General features: G+C 36.4%; 2 protein-coding genes across 5 annotated transcripts in view; one reads left to right on the plus strand and one right to left on the minus strand.

Moving 5' to 3' along the window:
• LOC110452428 (neuronal membrane glycoprotein M6-a-like) lies at positions 1-14,552 on the plus strand. 3 transcript variants are annotated; one of them, XR_002463188.1, is made up of 8 exons: positions 1-128; positions 960-1,113; positions 1,749-1,908; positions 3,511-3,676; positions 5,104-5,198; positions 6,691-6,756; positions 8,032-13,459; positions 13,500-14,552. XR_002463188.1 is itself a non-coding variant. In XM_021500949.1 (8 exons), exons 1-7 carry the CDS (start codon positions 125-127, stop codon positions 8,176-8,178), a joined length of 792 nt encoding a protein of 263 aa, XP_021356624.1. In that variant the 5' UTR covers positions 1-124; the 3' UTR covers positions 8,179-8,213; positions 10,814-14,552. The 3 variants fall into 3 exon arrangements, 2 of the variants coding, with proteins under 2 accessions (XP_021356624.1, XP_021356623.1); XM_021500949.1 differs by having other exon boundaries at positions 8,032-8,213; positions 10,814-14,552; XM_021500948.1 differs by having other exon boundaries at positions 8,032-14,552.
• Positions 1-26,015, minus strand: part of LOC110452426 (glyoxylate reductase/hydroxypyruvate reductase-like) — a 34,485-nt gene that overhangs the window by 5,501 nt on the left and 2,969 nt on the right. The window contains exon 1 of one of the 2 annotated variants that reach the window (XM_021500944.1): positions 2-21. The exons of the other annotated variant lie outside the window; for it this stretch is intronic. The gene's annotated coding sequence lies outside the window, so the exon portion shown is untranslated. Of the gene's footprint in view, position 1; positions 22-26,015 lie in introns of those variants that run through there. 2 annotated transcript variants of the gene reach the window in all.

Here is a 26,015-nt window from a genome sequence, read left to right on the forward strand (position 1 = left end):
CCTGTCAACAAGCGACTGCAGCGCCACCTGAAAACAGGAAGTGCTAGTGAGGTGAATCAGTGATACCTGAGATAGGTAAAATTCCTAATTAGTTACCTGTCTGTGCAAGCCACACCTGAACAAAATGGGTAAGTATTTTTGCATGAATTTATATCATCTGAAAGGAAGAGGTATATCTGATATCTGATTGGTGACTTTCCTTTAGACTGTACATAACAGTATGATACAGGTGTAAAGCGTAAAGGTGAATAACCGTTATTTGTATACAAACAACAGACAACCGTGTTAGTCATCATTACAAACATGTCAAGCATATAATAATTATATCGATTACCTACTTATCCGAAATAATTCCTAGTTTACAGACGTATGAAATATGATCGACTGTATTTACTGATTACAAAATGCTAATTATTCTCCATGATCATCCATGTACATGTCTGTGTCCAGGTGCATATATCAGCCTGCATATGTGCATTGTACGTACAATGAATGTACAACCAATACATTCTTACACAATAGCTGCACGTATATCATGTGTCTATTTTTTGTTTTATAAATCATAGTAGCTCAAATGAAAATCTCCAGGTCACCTTGTTATAAAAAAGTGAACAACACGTACATGTTGTCATTTCTAAACAATAAAGGCATTGTCTTGACTGTTCACTTTGCAGTTGCATCTATTTTAGAGAAAACGTCATTGTTCTTGAAACTATGTTGGGTGGTTTTTTTCATTGATCCACACAATGTACAATTATCACAAGTCTCACACCTAATATATGACTCTGGGCGGGGGAGAAACTCAATTAAGCGGAGATAATTAATACATATCCCACACGGGTCAGATAGGACAGTTTAATCAGACCATTATGTTGTGTCCAATATGGTGTTGGATCAGGCAGGTTACATCGATTTGAGCATTGATAAATTTATAAAATTGTTTATTTTTTCATTTTCAGGGTGCGAAAGAATAGGGAATGTGCCGTTTGCCTCGCTGATTGCGACAATGATAACATTTACTGGCGTGGGAGTGTTCTGTGGGGCGTTGTACCGGGCCTTGACATTGGTCATCACTAACATTCTGGACGAACTATTTCAGTTCAACGTTCCTTGGTGAATAATAGATTTTGTTGAATTCTAAATATATATTTCTAAGTGTTCCTTATACATTATGTGAATTCCCATTTGATATAATTGTGAAAGTTCCATTAGACAAAGTTCGAAAATTTTTAAACATTTCACCCCTAGGGAACCTTGGTAGACTCTGCCATGCATTTATTGGGATGAGTCCATTATGGTCCACGATGGTGAAAGGGTTAAGATACTTTTCAGACCTGCATGAATATCTCTTTTCAAATTTTGTTGAGTCCCATTACTACAGTATACATGTACAGGTATTATATGGGCTTTAAATTACCTATACATGTTATCTGAATTAGTGCAGTGTTAAAATCCCATTATATCCCTGCTGATCGAGGTTTTACACTCAGAAAACTGTTGTTGATTATATTTTGTTTATTTACTCCTAGTTATTTTATCATCAAAGTCTTGAAACATATGGTTATCTTTTAAGAAATGGTAGTTGTATAGGGATCGATCTATGACACTATATATATATATATATATATGAACTATATGCATGTATTCTAAAAATCTGTGAATGAGGTTTATAAGGATTTAAGATTATCTTAGCTAAACATGACACCCTTAGAAAATAAAGTGCATGTATTGATTATTATTCTTTACAGGTTGGAGGTGATAAAGATAGTATTCGTGATCGTGGCTGTGATTATGGGATTGTTTGCTATTATCCTACTGGTGTTTGGTTACCTGTCGACTGGAGCAACGAGGAAGAACGTGTACTCTGGGGCCAGATGTATTATGGGAGGCAGAGTGTCTGCTGCCTTTGTAAGTTTGCCGTACATTTCAAAAACTTTTTGCTGAAATATGTTGAACCTGGTAGGAGGCGCGGCTGTCTAGTAGTAAGACGCTGTGCTCGTGACCGAAACCGGTTGCAGGTTCGAGTTGCGACACAGCACTGTCTTTGAGCAAGATGTACTTTAATCCGCATGTTCCAGTCTACTCAGCTGTAAATAAGTACATGGTGGGGCACTGCTACAATTGTTGAATGCTAGCTGTGAGCACCAAAATGGCAGCACAGGCTGTATGCTCCCCAGGGAGTTGAGAAAGATATTTGCTGGTTGCAAAAGGCCCTACATCCACGAATAATAATTTGTCGACTGCTTTGAGACGACCTACAATAACACTAGCTGTGAGCGCCTAAATGGCAGCACCGGCTGTATGCTCCCCATGGAGTTGAGAAAGATATTTGCTGGTTAATAAATTGTGAACCACTTTGAGACAACCTACAAACTAGGTTGTGATAAAGCGGTATATCGTAAGAACTTCAAATTATTATTAGGCTGAAATAGTACATCCTCTCAAGCATTACTTACATGTAAATATAAAAAGTCCTGGCTCCAGGTCCAGGAAAAAAATAAATCAATTATAAGTGCAAAGAATATGGTAATCTTTTGTTTCGGTATCAAAATTGCATGAGTTAATATACATATACACGTGTATACTTAAATATTATCTTTTCTGACAAATTTTGACTGATTTCATTTTCAAGACATTTTCATTTTATCAACATTTCAAATTTGGACTTGGAGTCTACAGACTTTTTCTCGTTTATTAAATCCTTTGGCCTGGTGCTGAACTGCTTTCTGTTAAGATAAAATGTTTTTCTGAATTTAGCTTTTTTGCCATTTCTAAAAGTTTTACTTGCCAATCTTTTAAGTTTTTCATGTTGCAAAATCTGAAGTGAAAAAGTGTTTAGAAAAACCCATAAAATGATCTGATCAAATAAATTATATCGTGAAGAACCATATTACAACTGTTCTATGTAATAAAACGACTGCATTTAAGCAAAGAAAATGAAGATGGAAGTTTTGTTTGTTTGGGGTTTAATGTCCTTGTAACAGTTAGGGTCGTATGAAAACAGTGAAGATGCAAATCATCATCAATAATTTACTGTTCACTATAAAAATCAGAAACAAAAATACGCTACATAGCTTGGTAATCAAAAACATCACCTTCAGGATGTCCACACAAAGGTCACGGTGTTGGATGCGACCAGGATAACTCATAAATAGAAACATTGTCAAACATTTGTAAAACAAATTCTTGGCCTTGATTTATAGAGGCAAAATATGACCATACTTACTTACTTAATCCTCTTTGTCCCGTATTGGACATAAGGCATCAACAATGCGTCTCCATTTGTGTCTGTCATTGCATTGGCAGCGTGTTGTGCCTCGACCCCTGAAAGACCCATCTCTTTCAATTCTTTTTTTATGGTGCGTCTCCATGTTGTCTAGGCAACACAGTGCAGGTCCATTTTGACAAACAAGAAAACATGCAGAAATCAAACATTCCAGAAGGTTTTCAATTTAGAATGTACCCTGTAGATCCTGTTTTTTATACCTGTATACCACTTTTGATTGACAGTTCCTGATCATGACTTACCTGATGAACCTGGCCTGGTTAGGTATTGTGGGCGCATGTGTGATTCCTATTCTCGGCTACATCATGATCAACTCCTACTGCTATGAGAAAGTCTACAATAGAGTTGTGGGTACCACCACTGTGGAATGCTTCAGCCTCACACGATTTGGTGAGTAACATTAATTACAATAGCATGCCATATTCGTTGTGTAGTGTGGGACTGCCCAGTTTTACAATATTCATGGTTTGAGCGGTATGTGATACTAATGTTAAATAAAAAACGGGTTAAACGTGTGAAAGTTAATAAAATATCTACAATTTGTGACACAAGATTGCATATTTTCCTTTTAAACTCTTGTATGATAATTCCCAGCATATATGATTTTGTGCCTTGGAAGACATCACCGAAACAACAGAAAGGTGAGAGATATATAGAATCTTCCCCTACCTTGAGGGTGTGACAGAGAAATCTCCTACCCGAGGGGTGATTTTTTTGGTTGTCTTACCCAAAGCTCTGCCGAGGGTTAGACAACCAACTAAAAACACCCCGTGGATAGGAGATTTCTCTGTTACACCCTCAAGGTAGGGCATGATTATTTTTCTCCCATCCTATCATTCCAGTCACAACTCCACAGACAATAGTCTGAAATGTTTGTAAACAAAACACATGTGGGGTATGAATATCGTCAATAACTTTAGATGACGTCACAATTACACCGGTGACACATTTAATGATGTGACAATTGAACACGTGCTAATCGGCATGAGGCTATCTCCCCCTAGGGGGTGACAAGCTGATCTTCCCTGGCTGAAACGGGAGATACAGCTGTGAAGGATGGGAGAATAATAGGATCTTGTATGTGTGTGGTCCGTGGACAGGGAAATCTCAATCCTCAGGTAAGAGTTTGGCTGTCTAGCACAAGGCTGTGCTGAGTGCTGGACAGCCAATCACTTATCTAAGGGTTGAGATTTCCCTGTCCACGGACCATATTCTTGTTTGATTCTTTTTCTCCAATACTCGAAATAAACATCAATATGTCAATACTCCATGCAAAATTGCGTTGTGACGGCATGTAGACTGTCTTTCCATCGGAAAAGACAGGTTTATCTTTTCACGGGTAAATTTCTATCTTTCACAGGCAAATATTGGAGGAAATATAAACAAAGCCAAAATATAGATACCATGTCAGTGTTGGCAATCGTTGCTTCTTACACTCATATATAATGAGGTAAAACAGGCCAATTATGTTTTACTGTGTTAATGCTGCAGGAGTGCCTTATGCAGTATACACATAAATCTCTAGTCTGTGTCGGAGAAGATCACTACCAAGGTCTCAAATTAAATATCTTCAAGCTATGCCCTCCCCCCCCCCCCCCCCCCCCCNGTATATATATATTTCATTACCCCGGTATGTTATAGGGAAATGGCTTTACATAAGTTGGACAACTTGTGCCCAATCCCTTTTGTATATTAGATGCAAATAAAAATATGTTTAAATCAAAAACATAAAACTCCTAGTCTATGTATGTACAGTTGAGTCAGTTTAGCTACCATACAAGTAAAAATGACCAAAGAGTTATCTTGATTTGCTATAGGTATCTATAGGAACTCCACAACGGCAATAGGAATAGGAGTACCTGGCCGGGAACAGCTGTGTGCTCACACCGACCTCAGACTCATGTGTGACAAGGTATGTATCTCTCCTAATCAGGCAGAGAATGAATTTCAAATAAATTATTGTTTCAGACCAGTAGGATTCCCGATCAAGTTTTGGTCTGGTTTATGGATATTACACAAATGTTTAGTTAAGCTGTATCCTTCGCCTCCCACATCCCTTTCATTCTGTGTCATAATAGCATAGCATCACAATTTTTATTTTCACCACACGAACAATTCATTTTTTTTAATATTTTTGTTGTGTGTTCTTTTAGAAGTTCAAATTCTGTGGGAAAAACACAAGTTTGTGTTACAAGTGTTGATAACTTTGTTTCAAGATTGTTAGGTCTTTTTAAGTGCTACCTGACTAATTGTGTTGAATTTGTCAGTTTTCCCTAAATACACTAAACTCATAGACATTATCTTGTAAGGAATGATCATTTTTCTCCTAGTTAGGCAATACATATACTGTAAAATCACAAATTTTCGTGGGACATTAAATTTCGTTTGTTTCGTGGATAACAAAAATCCACGAAATTAAATCCACACATATCATATGATATAGATAGGGGAAAATCAGAACTCAGCGAAATATAATGTCCTTAAAACAGGCTAGTACATGAAAACCACGAAATTTTAACCCCACGAAAATAAATGGTTCTACAGTATATACCAAACAATGGGTACAGTAACACTTCAGGGGTAGAAACTAATTCTAAACCCCACTAGCTGGCCAGTCTGGGTGGTGTAATTTCCAATTTGATTAGTCCATGTGCAAGTTCCACCAACTCAAAATTAGTCAGCATAAGTGATATAGAATTTTGTCTAGTCAATTGGGCTAGCAGTTTTTAGAACCACTAGTCTAGATTTCAGTAGTCATAGACTAGCAGGCTGACCTAATTACAAGATACAAGAAGCTTTTTTTAGTGTCGTATATGGCATAACATTGATATAAAAACAGAGTGATAACAAGGTAAAAGGCATGCTAGTAGAAAAGGTAGGATTGTGCAGCATAACTATATACATTGAACTACAAAAATAATCAGAAATCAGTTTGATGACAGCACATGCATGGTAAAAGCAGGAACAGTATTAATTATAACATAAGCATAAATCATAAGCATTTTATTGTCTAGCCCTGACACTTTGTATCAACCCCCATTGAGGTTTATGTAAAGTAATTCACAGTATCACTGTTTGACTCAAGGTGTCGTGGCTCTTTTTGTCTACTTCGGACGTTGTGATAAATATATGGTTTAGCCTGGTACTTCAAGTATTATGATCAATATTTGTTCAATTTAGATTTTATCTTTACCCGGTACTCATTTACTGAAATCCCATGTCTTAATTAAGTAGACATAATTTTGAAATGCTGTAATGGTTGGCTATAACTGTTAACTATACACTAATAATGAAAAATAGATAACTTGGGTTTTCCAGAACTACCCACTTATTTAATTATGAGTTAAATCAAGTATAAAGCTTACCTATACATCCTCCTAATATGTGTACCGCTGTATCCACAGGTAGCCGAGGCGGGACCCTTGTTCTGTGTGGCCTGTGCTGGAGCCGCCCTTATTGTCCTGGGATTGGTTTGTATTAATTACATTACAAGATTGATGGGCCCATGGTTTCATGTTAGAGGATTATGGGGTTTGGGTGAAGAATCTAACTTTTGTTACCACCTCTTTCTATTGAAAATAATTTGAACACTGAAAATAGAAATAAAGTCTATAAGCATATCTGGCATTTGAAAAATTTGTTGTTGATATAACTCTAAGCAAAGAGAAAGAAAAGATTTATTCATTTGTGCACACAGTTGCATGAAAATTCTAGCTTTTCATGGTGCAAGGGTGTAAACACAATCAATTTCCATGGGGACAGAACAGTCAAAATACGCAGCTGGGATAGGTAGGGGATTCTAAGAGAGTTCACCCCATAATGCCTCCTGGATCTACCTCTGATAAACATTTCTTATGATTCATGAACATTTTCCCGACACTTCTAATACCTCAGAAGCTATTATACCAGAAGTATTCAGAAATATCATAAAACAGACTGCAGGACAACATCTGTAAATAGAGAATTCAGTCATTAATTTGTCAAATAAACTTCCATACATATGTATGAAGTATATTCACTCTCTCTCGATCACAACATGTATTGTAAATACTAAAGCTAATAAGAACTGAAAGCCTTAATGTTACTGTAGAAATGGTTGTTAGATATATCGAACAATCTCACTTGTTAATCACACTTTGATCAAAAGCTTTTTGCAGCTGTGTATGTAATCTCAACGCCATCGTCAAGGACTAATATTTCCTGTTTAAATAGACAAATATCTCTTTAAACACGGGTTACTTTTTAATTCGCCATCAGGCATTTAATGAAGCTACATTTTGTAAGCAGAGTCAGCGTAACATCCTGTACATATAGGATCTTACATGACTTTCCATTTCATATCAGATTTATGAAACGAGTCTAGGATTTTTTCAATAGACGAGCTAAATTGAAAAATTCATGACGTTCCATAAATTTCATATGAAATGAAAACGAGTGTAAGATCTTTTTTATCACATAATCTAGATTTTTGGCATTTGTTCGTGAAACGACAATTTTCATGCAACCTTGAAATGTAACAAGCCGCCATTTTGACTCCAGCGAGTAAGTTTGTGACATCATGTACTTGTCCTAGGCGTGACATCACAATTGAAACAATTGAAACTTACAACCAATCACAGGGCTGATAGGTCATATATTACATAAGTTAATATGCAAAACAAATATGGCATGGGTATATTCACTGGATAACACAGTACATTAAGTGATAAATATATTTAATGGTTGTATATATCATTGCATTACAGATACATTTCATGATAGCCATAGGGGCCAACTACACACGGATCAAGATCTCCAAAGAGTTGACGGAGTACCGCGACGCTGTAGATATGGAAGAGCTCGACCTTCACAACAGCCGTGGCTACCTGGACAAGGACAGTAGCTCACGGTGACAACTCACCCCCGGTCCCAGCCGTTACTGATGCATGTATATATATCCTCATTAGACATCTTCATTTTGAATAAACATATTTATTTTCATAAAGCAAATAAATAAAAGGTCATTTAACACATCTACAGATATTTAAAAGTCATTTTATAGTTGTCTATATAATGTAGAATTGAAATCAACATTGCATATATATTGCATGCTTTTCCAGAAACAAAAATTTGAAAAGGTTTTGGTTTGAGTTACCTCCCTTTGATAGTGTGTAATTTTCATGAAGATTTTGAAAATTCTTATAAGTGATTACAAATCATATGAATAATTAATATGAAATAACACTCAATCTGGTTTCCAATCAACAATTCAGAACAAAAAATAATCAAGTGCTTACTTTAAAATGCATTGCTTTAAATAATGGCTAGTAGTAGTTTAAAAAAGAGGTATAGTATAATTCAGTGTGCAGGTTGGACTGGGGGAGCAGTGGACTAGCTTCTTGTTATTGTAGTAACCCTGTTACAAATAGTCCAAGAGAAATACAGCTGAGCTGGTAATTACATGACTTTACGTCCTGTATCGAACTGCCCTTGTGTCATTTAGTTAGTTACATATTAAATACACCAGTAATATCTGGTTGATATGGCCAGACATTTAGCATACAGTGGGTGGTGCAGGGAATAATGTAATTGCCTTTACCGAGGCATCTGGGTTTTTATTCCCTGATCAGGCGTAAAAAGGTATGGCGTGAACTGCCCGACCACATGGGTTTTTCACATTTTGTATAAACTAGATATGTTTAATTACATATACATATCTACAGTGATATTTTGATTTATAGAATTGAGTCTGACAAAAAATAACACATTTTAACCTATATTATTTCAGACACACCAAAACCCCACATAATATATGTTAAAAGTCAAAAAGCCTTAAAGTTTTATTAATTAGTATGTTTCTACCTTAAAATTTGCTGATGAAAGACGATGATTGCAATAACATGTAGTTTTAATTTGGAAAAAAATAAATATGAATCTCAGGAATTTTGATATATAAATCAAAAGAAACCATTCTTACTCATTTGCGTTACATACCTGGCATTTGAATATAATACAACAAACTGTTTCGAAACTCTACGCAAGAAAATAATCTTCCTCACAGTATGGATATGGTGCAGAAAGACTATAGTGACATATTTACAGACAGTATAGAAATGTATTAACAATACTGTTTTGTCCTCAAACTGTATGAATGCCAGCTCCCTATTCTAATGTCTTAGAAAATAGTAACCAATGTTGATGTTAAATCAAGGATGGCTTTTATTTCATTCGGTTGTGCTTTTCAAGATTTTGAATCGTTAGTAAATTTTTCAGGATATCTATTTTGCTGCCTTTCATCTACAGTGCAATTGAGTGTATGTTTTATGTGAAATACATCTTCAAAGAATAGAACAGCTTTTTGAAATAGGTTTTTATTCAGGGCTATATATTTTAGAAATAGATATGAGGGAAGAGGTAGGAGGTGGCGGCAGTAAATTTGTGTAACCCCATCACTCAAAATTATTTTTCTGTGAATTGCGACACAAATGTTAACCCCCCTTCCCCGACCCTCTCCCTTCACTCATCATCACCACATATATCCCTGGTATGTTCCTATGAGAAATATCCCTAAACATCAGGTTGGAGTTGTCCCTTGGATTGCTCTTGGAACGAAAAAATATAAACATACAAATTAAAAATGTTAAAAGCTTAAGATGTAGACAGTATTGTAAAGAATCATAGCAAAAAGTAAAACAAAAATATAGAACTCCTGATTACACCAAAATAAAAAGATTGTGACATTATTGGAAATTACTCATTTCAGGTAAAACAATTTGATGTGTCTGTGTTATATCTAAATATTGACATAACTGATACAAACTGGCTAAATCTAGACGCTATAGAAAAGGACTTGGAAACATGCACCTACTCATATTTTCATTATTGATGGAAGATATATTTTTTGGCGTAATTTGTGAGTTATCTCCCTTCATCTGTTTCCACCTCCAAGTGTCTCAATTTTGTTGCCATTTTCATATATCAATATCAAATAAAGATGTGCCCTCTATTGTTAAATTAAATAAGTAATAAATGTTTTCCTTTCCTTTAAACACACAAAACATTTTTGAAATAAACAGAAATATGTTGACCACCTTAATTACCAAATATATTTGCGGTAACACTGCACACATGCACGGCCAGCAATCAAAACAATTGACTTCTGAAAGGATGTCGCTAAGTCTATCTAGGGATGTGTACATGTATTTTTAATTAAATTAAAAGAAAAACAATGTGATAATCAATGTACACTGTGTATTATAATTGTTGTTGGCTCATTAAGGTATCCTGTTCCACTGCTGACAAAACACTAATTCCACCATAGGTTTTTGTATGCACAGTTACCTCCCCTTAATTTTGTTTTTGAGTTTTAACTGTAGTGCAACTAGGATAGGATACTTCCATTTACCATGTAACTCAATTGGTTAGAGTATCAGTATAATGATCAGAAGTCCAGGGTTCGAATCCTGGTCTAGTCCCTTTGTATTTTGATATTCAGAACACTTATCAATTTATTTTTTTGTAAATACTGTAAGGTTCGTTTCTTTTCAGAAATGTTTTGTAAAACCTGTTGCCATGATGTCCGGAAAAAAATTCCAATGCAAAGTTATTTCCAAACATTGATTTTGTCAGTGGTATAGGAGTTCGTTTAGGGGCTTGTTTTTGCGAGAACCTACAAAAACATGGATCTTCACTCAGATGTAGCCATATCATTGGTGAAAAGGGCTCTAAATTTGTGCTAAAAACTCTATGTTGATGTTAGCTCAGATAGGTTCTTATTCGGATTGAAACATGTCGCCTGGTAAGATAAGTCTCTACTTTCTGAATTATCAGAAAGAGCCCATGTAGGTCAAAGTGCGGGAAGGTCTTGTATTTGTGTGTGATTGGTTTGCATTGCTGTTTGATCAGAAAGGCCAATATGATGTGCTCATTAAGAACTCATGTCTGTGTGTTTAGAAAGGGCTCATATTTCTTTCTTTTTTTAAAGAGCTCTATCTGATGTATGCTCAGAAAGCGCCCATGTTAGTGTATGCTGACAAAACATATATTGACATTAAAAATATTCTTAGTTTGTTTTGTGATTATAATGTTCTGGTATTGATGTGTGCTACAAAGAGCTCTTGTAGTTCTGATTAAAATTGTTTGCCTTTATATTGCCATATTGTGTGTTGTGAAAGATGTATGAAGGTGTTTATTTGGTCAACCAGGCATTGTAGTTTGTTTTAATTACGCTATCTGTAAATACGTGTACGTTCCTTATTCTATTAACTGGATGTATACCTGTGAAAGTCAAGAATGAATAACCAAACTATGAATGGTTGGTCTCTCATGACAGGTTCTACTTTGGTGACAGAAGCTGAGGTCTCTTCAGACAGGTTTTTCTGTAGTGACAGAAGCTGAGGTCTCTTCAGACAGGTTCTTCTGTAGTGACAGAGAGGTTGGTCTCTTCAGACAGGTTCTTATGTAGTGACAGAGAGGTTGGTCTCCTCAGACAGGTTCTTCTGTAGTGACAGAGAGGTTGGTCTCCTCAGACAGGTTCTTCTGTAGTGACAGAGAGGTTGGTCTCTTCAGACAGGTTCTTCTGTAGTGACAGAGAGGTTGGTCTCCTCAGACAGGTTCTTCTGTAGTGACAGAGAGGTTGGTCTCCTCAGACAGGTTCTTCTGTAGTGACAGAGAGGTTGGTCTCCTCAGACAGGTTCTTCTGTAGTGACAGAGAGGTTGGTCTCCTCAGACAGGTTCTTCTGTAGTGACAGAGAGGTTGGTCTCCTCAGACAGGTTCTTCTGTAGTGACAGAGAGGTTGGTCTCCTCAGACAGGTTCTTCTGTAGTGACAGAGAGGTTGGTCTCCTCAGACAGGTTCTTCTGTAGTGACAGAGAGGTTGGTCTCCTCAGACAGGTTCTTCTGTAGTGACAGAGAGGTTGGTCTCCTCAGACAGGTTCTTCTGTAGTGACAGAGAGGTTGGTCTCCTCAGACAGGTTCTTCTGTAGTGACAGAGAGGTTGGTCTCCTCAGACAGGTTCTTCTGTAGTGACAGAGAGGTTGGTCTCCTCAGACAGGTTCTTCTGTAGTGACAGAGAGGTTGGTCTCCTCAGACAGGTTCTTCTGTAGTGACAGAGAGGTTGGTCTCCTCAGACAGGTTCTTCTGTAGTGACAGAGAGGTTGGTCTCCTCAGACAGGTTCTTCTGTAGTGACAGAGAGGTTGGTCTCCTCAGACAGGTTCTTCTGTAGTGACAGAGAGGTTGGTCTCCTCAGACAGGTTCTTCTGTAGTGACAGAGAGGTTGGTCTCCTCAGACAGGTTCTTCTGTAGTGACAGAGAGGTTGGTCTCTTCAGACAGGTTCTTCTGTAGTGACAGAGAGGTTGGTCTCCTCAGACAGGTTCTTCTGTAGTGACAGAGAGGTTGGTCTCCTCAGACAGGTTCTTCTGTAGTGACAGAGAGGTTGGTCTCCTCAGACAGGTTCTTCTGTAGTGACAGAGAGGTTGGTCTCTTCAGACAGGTTCTTCTGTAGTGACAGAGAGGTTGGTCTCCTCAGACAGGTTCTTCTGTAGTGACAGAGAGGTTGGTCTCTTCAGACAGGTTCTTCTGTAGTGACAGAGAGGTTGGTCTCCTCAGACAGGTTCTTCTGTAGTGACAGAGAGGTTGGTCTCTTCAGACAGGTTCTTCTGTAGTGACAGAGAGGTTGGTCTCCTCAGACAGGTTCTTCTGTAGTGACAGAGAGGTTGGTCTCTTCAGACAGGTTCTTCTGTAGTGACAGAGAGGTTGGTCTCCTCAGACAGGTTCTTCTGTAGTGACAGAGAGGTTGGTCTCTTCAGACAGGTTCTTCTGTAGTGACAGAGAGGTTGGTCTCCTCAGACAGGTTCTTCTGTAGTGACAGAGAGGTTGGTCTCTTCAGACAGGTTCTTCTGTAGTGACAGAGAGGTTGGTCTCCTCAGACAGGTTCTTCTGTAGTGACAGAGAGGTTGGTCTCTTCAGACAGGTTCTTCTGTAGTGACAGAGAGGTTGGTCTCCTCAGACAGGTTCTTCTGTAGTGACAGAGAGGTTGGTCTCTTCAGACAGGTTCTTCTGTAGTGACAGAGAGGTTGGTCTCCTCAGACAGGTTCTTCTGTAGTGACAGAGAGGTTGGTCTCTTCAGACAGGTTTTCCTGTAGTGACAGAGAGGTTGGTCTCCTCAGACAGGTTCTTCTGTAGTGACAGAGAGGTTGGTCTCCTCAGACAGGTTCTTCTGTAGTGACAGAGAGGTTGGTCTCTTCAGACAGGTTCTATTGAGTATTGTTTAAGCAAAACTGAATTGAAAATTAATGGAAAGTTAACATTAACCATACTTAATTTTATTATCAATGGTTTTCATATAGATTATGACTTTGTATTTTGTCATGGCCGTTTTCTTCTTTTACTAATCTTTTTTCATTTTATTTTATTTTAAAAGATATATAGCTACTGTACATTACTTATTATACAAAAGTGTTTAAAAAATTATGTTTAGACATTAGGTCTGTTAATATTTGAAAAATCTGCAAATGTGTAAAAGATATATAATAAAGAAGCTGTTTGTTCCAGATATTTTCTGTTGTGAGGAGGGCAAATATTCTTTGGATATCATAAGCTACATCATATAATGTAGCTCTATATACAATGACCAATACTTATAGTTCTATAGCATGCCACTGTCTGTTGGTAGCAAGTTGTATATCAAAATAAGTTATAGAATATGTGAAAGTAATTGTGTACATGTTTTTGAAAACTCCCACCCGACAAATTCTGCTTATGTTAATTTCCCTGTAAGAAAAATGTTTTCGGTGATTGACATGCTCACTGTGCCTAAGTATACTGTACATGTTACTTGTACATGTACCTGTAATCATAAGGTGTTAATTCACTGGACTTCACCTGCTTAATTATGTGGCTCAAATAAAACTGTGGTAACTTATAGTATGTTTTAGCTGTATAGCACCTACATTTTAGCATTGTTATCGTTTTAAGGTTTATCTTGTAAAGTCATAAATGTGACTTTGATTGTTAGATCAATTAACCACTTGCATTTCAAAGTGAAGGATATTACTTGTTTTCCTGTGCGTTCTTTAAGTTCTTTCTGAATTCTTGCTTCATAATTACACATTAGCGTTATTAAAATCCATTCCCTTTAAACGGCAGCAAATATTTTACCTCCAGTTATAGAGGAGGTCTGAATTGTGTCTTCAAAGGTATATTGTGGTTAGGATTATCTTTTTTATCTGTGAATGAATATATTTTATACCTATGTTAATATGATGCAAAAATGTAAAAAAAAAAAAGGTCAGGTAAACAAAATTTGTGTTTCTGCTTTCCCTATATCCTTATCTGTTGGGGCTATTTATAGACAATCACTGCTTTAGTCCTACTTACAAAGTAATCCATATGAAAACCGAAAGCTGAAACACAAAGAGTGTTTATTGTGGCCTTATAGTAGACATTGAAACGTTCCTATTGAAGTATGTAATATTTAATATGATGAATAAAAATAAATAATAAAACCACAAAAAGATAACAACCATTTATTTATTCTGTTTGATGTATCACGAGGATTTGCCATAAGCTGATTCATATGTGTCAAAACATTCACACTTTTTTTTTGGCCAATCTTATGGGGGAGCAAAGGGTCAAAAATGAACAGGTGAGATAAAATTATAAGCGACATCAAGAGGAAATCTATAAAATTATAAAAATAAGTCAATGATTTTAATAAAGTTTGAAATGGAGTTACATTATTATAAGTATCCAGTATCTCTTCCAGATATTAGAGCTTCAACTTAAAAAGGGACATCAAGTCGAAGAATAATTGTTGAAATATGCCAATAATTTCATGTGCTTTTAGCTGAAATTAGTATACATTCATTTGTTCTTTCCCGATATGCTAGAACAGTCACTAGGGTTAAAAAGACACAGGGACCTGATAATTTGTTACAGCTATTTGGACCTTTAATTAACTAAGATAAACATTAATGGGGATGTCTTTTTTTTTTTACCGAAAGTCGATCTAAACCCCTACAACAAGTACATTTACTCTGAACATCTTAGTTTAGGTCCAAATATAGCTGTAACAACTTCTCAGGTCCCTGTGTTGAATCTCGTTGTTGGCCACCGAGTTACATAAAAGGATCGATATCTCTCGCGGTTTGACAGAATTTACGGTATGAAAACAATCGTTGAACATAAAGATCATGATGATCTGCTGTTCAAAAGAAGGTAAATAAAAATCTGCCGTAAGAATGAATAAACAGGAAACCTTTTGCACTCATTTAAAAAAAAAAAAAAACTAAAAAGGAGGGTAACACAGAGGTACTACAGTCACTTCAGTGTTTCGAGGACCAGCGTTTATTTTCATACACTACAGTTCGTTGCGTCTTGTTCTTCCAAAGGTCAGACGGACATGACCTTTGCTGGGAGCGCTAGGTTACTTTAGAGGCGAAACTATTTGCGTAACAAAGGGAAAAAAACTTATCTTGTAGTTTGATAACATCGCGAGGATACACATTCGGGAGCATCGGTGTGAGAAGAGGGAAAAAAATCAAATTTTGTGCTAACGTCTAGTAATCAAATACATATTAAAGCACGCCTGATTTTTTTATACGACTTTCTCCTTCCACCAGACTTAAAGAGTTAAAGATTTTAGACAGTTTGTTTGCCTCCCTCAGACAATCACATTGTCGAACATTTCGTAGTCTGGAGGAAAAAGTGGTGTAATTTCGAGCTGGTACCCTACAAGTCTACCATGTCAAACATATCGGTAAATTATTTCCAGCTGTTAAAATCAGGACACGTTAGAATTATTCATAAACGACGTGATATGCTGAACTGTCACGTTTGTGTCGTGAATAAATCCAGGCTACTTTAGTAAGAAGTAAGTAAAGATAAGATGAAGGTCGAAAGTACTTCAACCCTTGAATTATTCAAAGTGTTCAATCAAACGGACCTGCAAGTCTATATAAATATGCAAGAATTGATATTGCTAGGAGTCGAACCCGGGACCACAGATTACCAGTCGAGTTTTCTTTCGATTGAGACGAAGGAACGCCCCAGCCAAGTCGGTAACGATCAACAAAAATAGTTCACCGCTTTGTGATATTTTACACACAAAAATATCTGTCCATATAGACTACATTTTTGTAAACTCTCGAAGTGTTATTCTTTGCACATGAAAATGCCAGTAATTATTTGGTTACGCGAGAAGTAGAAGTATATTTATTACAACAAGGCAAAGTAGTACAAGGTAATCCATATTCCCCCACCGGTAATGATTTCTGTATTTAACAAACAGTAAACGCATGTCAGGAACCATAAGTCACAGTGAGGTTACACCAGGTGAAATAGTACAGAAGATGTGTCCTGTCCCGGACAAACGTTTTCAAAAGTTAAGGTCAAACTTCTCGGACAGAAGAACAGACGGACGGAGTGCAAACCAACAGAAGAACCAATATTGTCCATCCTCTGCTCTCTTGCAGGTTTTCAACAGCTAATCATATTTAGCTCTCTCCCTCTGTTGCGAGATGAACTCTAAAGCGATGAAGTGCTTAGCTTGCTCTGACTACATAACCATGTCATCAAGCCTCGGCGTTTTTCCACAATGCCTTGAAATACAAGCTTTTTGACCAGGTATAGGGCTACCTTCAAATGCCAAGTTTGTAACCTCTCCAAACGATTATGTACATGGTACCTCGATGATCTCTTGTGGCTTTATCTGGGGAATCCCATCCTGATACTAGTTTGTTTCATTCATTTTTTCTTCGATTTAAGGAAATTTGCTAGGAAAGCATGTCTACGTAATTTCTTAGTAGCAGCATACAATTGTACTTTCTACTTCCTGTACCAGAGTTCTCGCTGGTCTTTTCCTGTCTGTGTTTGTCTTTATTCCTGCATTGATGATCGTTGTGTCTTTAGATTACCCCAGCGTCATCACCAGTCTGCATTTTGTGCTCCCATACTCGTATCGATCTCAATGGTAGTTCTACCGAGATGCTTTACATGCCGACCAATTTGTTGAAACCGTATTGAACTGCAAGCCGCTTCCACATTTCTGCATTTATTCACCATCTTCATGAACACTTCTACTGTTGACGTTGATGTTTCAAACAGTAGCAGCTGCCATGCTAGCCTGATGGCACTAGTTTGTGATTAACCATTTCTCTGGACACTTGATGGTGCTGTCATCACATACTACTGCTTGGTGGTTTGCGGTGTTCCTCCTTGACCTATACCTCAAACTAATGACTGAGTCAACCATTCCTCATATATACATCGTGGTTTGAGAAGTTTTAACTACATTGCAATGTCGTCTCCTTCAAGGAGACAAGACCCATCCGGCCAACTCTTTTGTAGGTCCACGAGCTTTTCTCTTTACTGCCTATATACTAACATCAACTCTTGTGATGGACAGTATTGGTGAAATAGTACATTCTGTACTTTCCCTTTTTCAATTTCTTGACATCTTGTACTGGTCTCCTCAACTGTCAACCAGCATCTTCCGGGTGTGCTTTGGAATGTGATTACGGTTAAGTGTTTCATCATTCAAATTGTGTGTTACGCATACGTTGCCGCTTGCAAGGTCTTACCATATCACTGTCAGGTTGTTTAATGAGTTGAATGATGGCACTTTTGCCAAAAAGCCTTTTGTCTGTATAATCCTGAAAATTCCGGAATGTTTCTCTCCTGACCTGAGCTTCATGTATTAACGTAACTAATTAAACTACATCATATAGACTGTTAAACATATAGAAGTTACGTTATCATCGCGTAGTCCTGAACTGGTCAATTGATTTCCTTTCTGTCTTACTCCTTAGCGCTAAGCCTTCCTCTAATTTCTTCCAGTACGCCAGTACATGCCTTTTCATCCATACTTTACAGACGAGCTCGTAAAGTCTCCATACTTACAGTATCAAAACCCTTTGAAAATTATAAATAATAATCTGTCATTTAGAAGATGTTGTATGGAAGAATTGATCTATGTAATGAATAAATGAAACCTTATCGAGAATCCGATAGAAATGGTGAGATAGCAATGCTAAAATAACTATCTCCTCCGTTAAATATCAGTTTATCGGAGACCAACATCGTCGAACGTTAACCTTCCTCCTCACATATTACGCTATAAAGCGGCAGATTTCAGGATGCCACATTGACGGTCCTATTTTAAAAATAAACGGAATTACATGTACGTGTGTTCACCTGCTTTCATCAGCTGCGGTGACCTTTTTGCGGCCGCCTGCCGTGAATAATACAGCGTAAACGTTTACAGGTATAACTGGTTTTATTTTTGCTAATTTATTTCTACATGTGTAACTGGCTATTTAAGCTAATCCATTTCTACAGGTGTTCCATGTTATTGTGGCAGTGAGTATTTTGTTTAAATATAGTTTGATTAAAATCTTTCAGACTTTCTATATATTACCAAAGTGGTAATATTAGTATTCATTATTTTGTACTTTTATATAATGTATCTCTAGCGCTATCTATTTTAATACATGTACTTGTCAAACCTGTTTGTGCAGTTCACATGTCCATCTGAGCTCTTTCACGTGTCTTGTCACGTGATTGCGTGTTCGTTCGTGTACCCGTGAGTTTTACTGGGATTCCTGCACCTGACATGAAGAGTACCTGACGTACATGTAACACGCTCTTGTACAACCTATATACATTAATTGAATAGTGCAGCAATATCATAAAATGAATTGAACATATAGACGACAAGCCGTTGTTAGTATTGTCATTAAGACCCCTGCCGGATTGACCCCTGCCGGATTGATAGGGGTCTTCTTTGTGATATCAAATAAACAAGTAAAATGGAATCACGTGCACAGTATTGGTTATTCTGCCATAAACCAGTGTAGAGTTGACCCGGCTACATTACCTGTCTACAGGTCAGGTGTATCTGATTAATTCATTTAATCCATTTCTACCGAAAAATAATGAATTTGAATTTTGTCAATTGAGCGCTTCACTCATTCTGATAATAAATGATGTCCTTCATTATCATTATCAAGTCTAATGATTACATTAATTGTGCCTACGTTTTCGTTCAGGGAAATAGTAGTTATTGTTTCGCAATTATAAACGGGTTGTATATAAATTATATTTAACAGTCTTGTTTTAAGTTGTCTTGTAAATACATTATGTACGCGTATCCTGTGAAAATGCATTAAAACAATAGTTTATTAAAATCATCGTTGATAATGAACCTATGTGCATTATAACAATTTTTAATAGTTCAGGTTATATAAGGCTTTAAATGTCACCTTCGGTGGCCATTTTCAACTTCAATTTGCTGTTGGGTTATCTTTGAGTTGAAGGAGCATAAATGTATTTATTAATTAGCTTAAAAATCGTGGTTACAGCTATTTGTAGGTTGTAAACGTATATACAACTACATAACGTATGACCGTTTTCGACCCCTCCACCACGGGGTCGCGGATTCGAGTCATATGTGAGGCATTCTCAAGGTACTGGCCGCAAATCGGGATTTTTTCTGTGTTATCCTTATGGTAGACACTTGATTTAATTAACTAAAAAGAAGAGATATACATGTATCTTTTATATAACACGTGCTTCTACGTTACACACAGATTACACAGAAAGACTTATACATTTGTATATATACACGTTGGAATGCATGCCCTTTTGTCAATTTAGTGACTTGTAATTGCATGACGTATCCCTGTCAAAAGCATAACTGATTGCTATCACTAACACGGCATGCCAGGCAGTCCTGATCATTAGACAGTATATCGTTGCAACGCCATGGGTTCAAAAGGGCGACGGACAATAATGCACGTTTACCTTGAGCTTCATAAAGCTTCACCGGCCAATTAGTGACAGTATCTTGGCTTTAAGATTTGAATGATGAAATGTAAACTTTAAAAAGTCTTTTATGACTTTATTTGTTGGAACCAATTAGTGTTCGTCGTAATTGATTAGGAGATCAAATAAAAAAGTGCAGAGACAAACACGTTAACTTCACCTGAAAGACTTAGGATACTCAATGAGTGGTTATCCTATACATGTAAAATCTACACTAATAAACTATGCATCTAATTAGAGGTGACAAACCTACTTTATACCCTTTATTATAGAAAAATATCAGTTCAGACTGATTGAATGGTTTCTTTTGAGTTAAACAAACATGATTGCTACATTTTAACCTAGCAAGGCCATCTGTCACTTCTTATCTGGAAATGATCTGTACGCTAAACCAAGCATTACCTGTTTTTAAAATCAATCATTCAATTTTTAAAAGGGAAATGTTAGACTCTAATCCATTCCGCTGTAAGAGTAATGCGTCTATATCCACCCAGAGCTGAATACCACAGTGAGTAGGCCTAATAAATCTGTGTCCATCCAGAACTGATCATTACTTGTCGTTTTGTGTTTCCTGATCATATAATTACCTACGGTACACGTATTTTCTTTACTCAGAAGGTATAATTAAAGGACCCATCATTCGTCTTTGTAGTCTGTCTTTTACACTCTACTCAACCGACAGATAATCGACCGTCTTTATCAATATAAATAACTTTATTTTGACAAAGGTAATTCTTCGAGATTACGGCTTCAAATTGCTCAAAGGTAAGGAAAGCAACCTTTTAAACGTTTACTAACACCGTGTTAAGTCTCCTTTCGGAAGTCATCACTCCGATTTCATGACCTTTCATTAACAATTATTTTCGGAACACCTCACCCATTTCTTCAGTTCCTTCCCATTCGGAACACCTCTATCGATTCGGTCATCTTGGATAGGAACTGAAATCGGCGAGAGGTGTTCCTAATTGTTCCTTCCATCAAATATGAGTGAATCGACCGAAGTGTTCCGAATGCAAAGAGATTTGATGAAAGAAATGATTCGGCTGAGGTGTTCCGATTGGTTAAATCTCCCCACTTTAACGTTTTATGTTAGGTATATAGTGCATTACGAGACGTACACATCTGACGTACGGGTCACCGTGACGTACTCACCTTAAATACCAAACCCAGATAAATGTACCGACCTGAACGTTCATGTATAGTCATCTTGACGTAGCCGCCTAATCGTTTCCACCTGCACCAGCCTAAACCTTTTCACCTAAACGTACCTACCTACATGCTAAAAGTACCATGATAAATATACCCACCTTTATGTCCTATTTGATATTCCTTACCTTAATACCTTAATACAAGTATCAAGATAAATAAACCGACCTAAACGTACCCATCGACATTGTCATGTGTTATAATAGCTACGTTTTATTGTTAAGTTGAGTTTGTATGTTGGCTATTGCGTATGTACATGACGACATTTATTCTGCCGTTGAAAATAGACTTTACTTAAGCAAACATCACGGATATATTTTTATGAATGTTCAAGCAGACAACAGTAATTACGCGCCAAATTGACCATATCAATGACTGATGTGTATTGTTTTATTTCTGTAGAATTGAAAAGGTCATTACCTATTAAACAACCTCAACACTGTTTCGAGTTTCAGCCGGTTCTCATTCAAACCAAGAAGAGAGTGCAGTTAAATGTTAACATTGACCCTGACCTAAAAATAAGCCCGCTATAAACCTGAAAACGTGCTGGAATAACTTGTATGAATCAATACCTTTTCTAAACTTAGTCCTTGAGAATGTTTGTTTGAATATCTTAAGTGTTGTTTTGTCAGGAAGTCATCCGATGGCCTTCCAGAACAATCGTAGACGTGACAGAATGTTGATTTATCAGCATTACAAGTGCTAACCGGCTTCAGCTGGTGTCAGCGAGCCACCGGCAGTAAAAATATACACCATGGCGCCATATATCACATGAAAAAGGGATAGTAAGAAAAAGTTGGAAACAAAATACTACAAAACCAACTTTTAGTTTAATACACAAGTTCAAATATCCAAGGCCTAAACGTTTTAACGGGGTGCATATTTCTCCAATTCGGTTTAGGGATACCAGATCGATTCCTATCTTCGTCTGTTTAAATTCTTCTTGAATTAATTCTAGCTATTTCTGTGTTAAGGTGCTTTAATTGGGGGATGCTGTTTCTTTTCTTCAGATAACACGATATTTACTTGACAAGAGGGGAAATAGGATAATCGTTCTTGACAAGTGAGACCCGACTAGTACAGCTGGCGAGGCCAGAACTATGTCTGTCTGTAACGTAAACATGCTAGACGTGTTTATACAAACGGTGTCAGCAAACGTAACGTGTTACGTGTGAATGTGCCGTACCGGTCTATGGAGAGCAAACAGGGTCAAAATTGTAAGTGATCAATTCGTTAAATGATTTATATCTATTGTTTTCTTAAAATCCTAAATATTGAGACTAATTTCTAAATTGTAAAATTGTGATCATGGCCTACGGAACATTTTATACTGTAGTAGAATTTGTTTTTCAATCCTTTTTTCACACTTTTTTGGTAATCGAAGTGATTTAAGCATTAGCTTTCTTGTAAGAATAACATGTAATAAATACGCGGAAATGTTTTGAAAGCTTTTTAACAAACAAACAAAAATATAGTTTGGATGGGAAATCGAAGACTCATCGCTAAAGAAAATATATTAATAATCATGCTGGTGTTAAGTAGGGTTCAATTCTTCATCCCCTTTTATCAATTATATTATTAATTTTATCTGCAAATTATTTATCATTCTATATAAAAGTTAACGACCCAAAATATAGAGTAAAATTAACAAAACAGTCTTTTCTGTCATGCAAATATCGACGAAATATTTGGCTGAAAATATAATAAATATGCAGCTGTGACTCAGGGCTCATTTCTTCACCCCCTTATATTTCTAATATTTATGAAGATTGTAATCAATCTGCGCTGTAATGTAACATTTTGTGCCAAATTATCCATCTCTCTATATAGTTGCTAACGACTCGAACTATGGAGGACCAGGTACTGGCCGTAGGTCTGTGGTTTTTCAACGGGAACTCCTGCTTTCCTCCACCACCAGAACCTGGCACGTCCTTAGATGATCATAGCTGTTAATAGGACGTAAACCACAAACAAACCAAACAAACAAACTATGGAGAAAAATATATCAAATCAGTCTTCTCTATCATGCGATAATCGACGAAGACTGTTTAAGTTTCCTTTATTATTAAAAACTGAATGTACAGTATTCGTTGATAAGTCCTAAGGATTTTAAGTATTAGGCAATATAGAAATTATAAGTGGCAACACATTTGCAGAAGTCAGCAACCATAACAAACTAGTGTTCTCTTCTAACCCACCATAGAATGTTTATGTAAACCATATAAGTTAGAGACCTCTTCAAAGCGGCTTAATTTGAGAAAATTGAATAATACACTTGATAATAATTTATTATTTTGTTCAACCATTCGACTTGTCATTGAATATGCTGACATTGTGTTTTAAAATATACCTTTATTATCTAAAAAGGTAGGAAAAGTTAACTGAACGCCGTACAAAATAAAACTTCATGATATCGCTTGCAAACAATCAAAAACAAACAAAAGGGTTAGGGGTTAGGGTTACATTTATCATAATTGATCCTTTCAACTGGTACTGATAATGTTTGATTCAATCAATGTGAACGGTGGCTTAAATGTTTATATATTAGCTATATAAACCTTCATTTTTGTTAGCAATTCGACTCTAGAATCAATACATCAGCTAATTTGTTTTAACGTGTTTTGTCGGAAACTATGAAAGTATTAAATACGCAACTGTATCATAAATGTGTCAAATATTACGATGTTCCTGTGATTAGTACCGTTATCTTGTTACTTCTAGTAAAATTATTTATACCTTAAGTCGTTTTTTTTGTCAGGGCCGATTCATAATAAAGTACATGCATCATAAATAATATCAACGTAATGCAATGGGGGTAGTGATAACCTAAATACCTTAGAGAGAAAAAGGTTATGGGTATACGTACCTAAAGGTACAGATAAAGTCGATATGTGTTTTAAGGACATCAGCCATATAGAGACCTCCAATAGAATTTTGTTTCTTATCTATCAACTTATAAAATATTGCAAACTTTATAGGACACCAGATTGTGAGTTGGTGTAGACCATTCCAAAAAATCTCTCCTATATTTGGCAGATAAAAACAACGATAAAGTTCTCAATTTAACTCGCGTCGGCCAGATTGATAACAATCTTTAGCTATGTAATAAATACATAAATCTGTCAAACATACACCAGCACGGTAAACAAATGTCACTAATGAATCAGGTAGATCTTTTAATTCAAAACAGTTGTCCCCTTTGCGATATAAGGGCATTCATCAAGGAGGCATTCTTAGACCTGCCAAGTTTTATGAAACATGTACTCGACTCATTTTCAAATTTCACATGTACAGTGTAGGAAAGGGGAATTTTAAAGGGCCAATATGTCATTTAACAGTAGTCAAATATATGAACTGGCCCTTTCTTATTTCTTATTCTTTAAAATGATTATTGTCGATGATGTTTTAATCATCCGACATGATAACATATTTTACTGATACATGTACATGAAAAGGGGTTTCACAATGACATTCTGTTGTATATCATGTTTATTTGAATGATCGAATAAGATGATTTGTCAATTTGGAAAAGAAACAGAGTTTCTGGAGTTTTTTCTTATCAAATAAAAAAGATGCACTACCTCGTGTAAGACAAACATGATAAATAGAAATACTTCTTTAACAGATTTCTTCACTTATGGTACAAAGCTGAATGTGTTGATTATTGATATGCAAATGCAAATACCAGAGAGAAAAACTCATTAGTCATGCAAGTCATATTTAATTAAACCTGACTTCCTTCAACGAACTCTGTCTGTTATGACTATTAATGAAAAAGAAAAAAGAAAAAAACTTTTCGTGAATGCATTCAATGATAGTTACTGATATGTAAATCTTTCTCTTTGAGCCGAATCCTGGCTAACTTCAAATGGAAATTTCCTATTTCTTTCAACCAGTGAGAAACTAAAATATAAAACAAAGCTTTTCAATAATATAAATTTCTATATTTTGCCATTATATCAACAAATATTTGTAGAAACAGCATCTTATTGTAGAATGGAGAACTATAAAAAATCTTGATCCTGTTGGCTTTCCATAGATGTTCATACTGTCTATGATAGTGACATTGACTGCAATAGGTTCCTTAGCAACGGAGCATTGGCGAGCAGACGATAAGTAAATGTACACATTCCATGCTGGAGACTATCCGCGGAGAGAGATGGCTTTAAAATTCTACAAGCTTTCATGACCTTAAGCAGGGCATATGTAGCGTAAAGAGTTGGGAAACACTGACGCGCATTGGTACTTCCCGATTCCAATATATATGCCATCTTTTCGCCCAGCACATTGATCTAGTTTTGTATACACGTGATCATAAGGCGGATGCTTACATGTATAACACATGTAGACATACATTTCTATTCCTATACCACTATACCGTTTTCTACAATTTCTCATTTAATCATTTTATCACGATGAACTTGATATGAAGTTCTAATAATGAAACGCCAGGATTGAGGGAAAATCTAGTTTAGTGTCATCAGTATTTTAAAGACATATATGGAGACAAATATAGTACCTACATCAAAGTAAGGAGAAGTCAACGAATGTTTTGATTTTTTTTTTGGAAATGTTACAAAGACATTCTTTATTTATTATGATTAAATGATTTATATTGTGTTCTATACCAATCTGTCATGGATGAAGACAGAAATTAAGTCCCTTCCGTGGTCAAAGGCGTTCTTGAATTACGTCGATGAAAACGGTAGGTATTAAACTCA

Source organism: Mizuhopecten yessoensis, unplaced genomic scaffold, assembly GCF_002113885.1.
Source record: "Mizuhopecten yessoensis strain PY_sf001 unplaced genomic scaffold, ASM211388v2 scaffold6683, whole genome shotgun sequence".
NCBI lineage: Eukaryota > Metazoa > Mollusca > Bivalvia > Pectinida > Pectinidae > Mizuhopecten > Mizuhopecten yessoensis.

What these genes read in the sequence shown, in the direction of transcription:
- LOC110452428 (XM_021500948.1), top strand. An exon ending in GCAGAGTGTCTGCTGCCTTT is followed by an intron (nt 1,909 to 3,510) that starts GTAAGTTTGCCG and finishes TTTGATTGACAG; the next exon opens with TTCCTGATCATGACTTACCT. An exon ending in TCAGACTCATGTGTGACAAG is followed by an intron (nt 5,199 to 6,690) that starts GTATGTATCTCT and finishes CTGTATCCACAG; the next exon opens with GTAGCCGAGGCGGGACCCTT.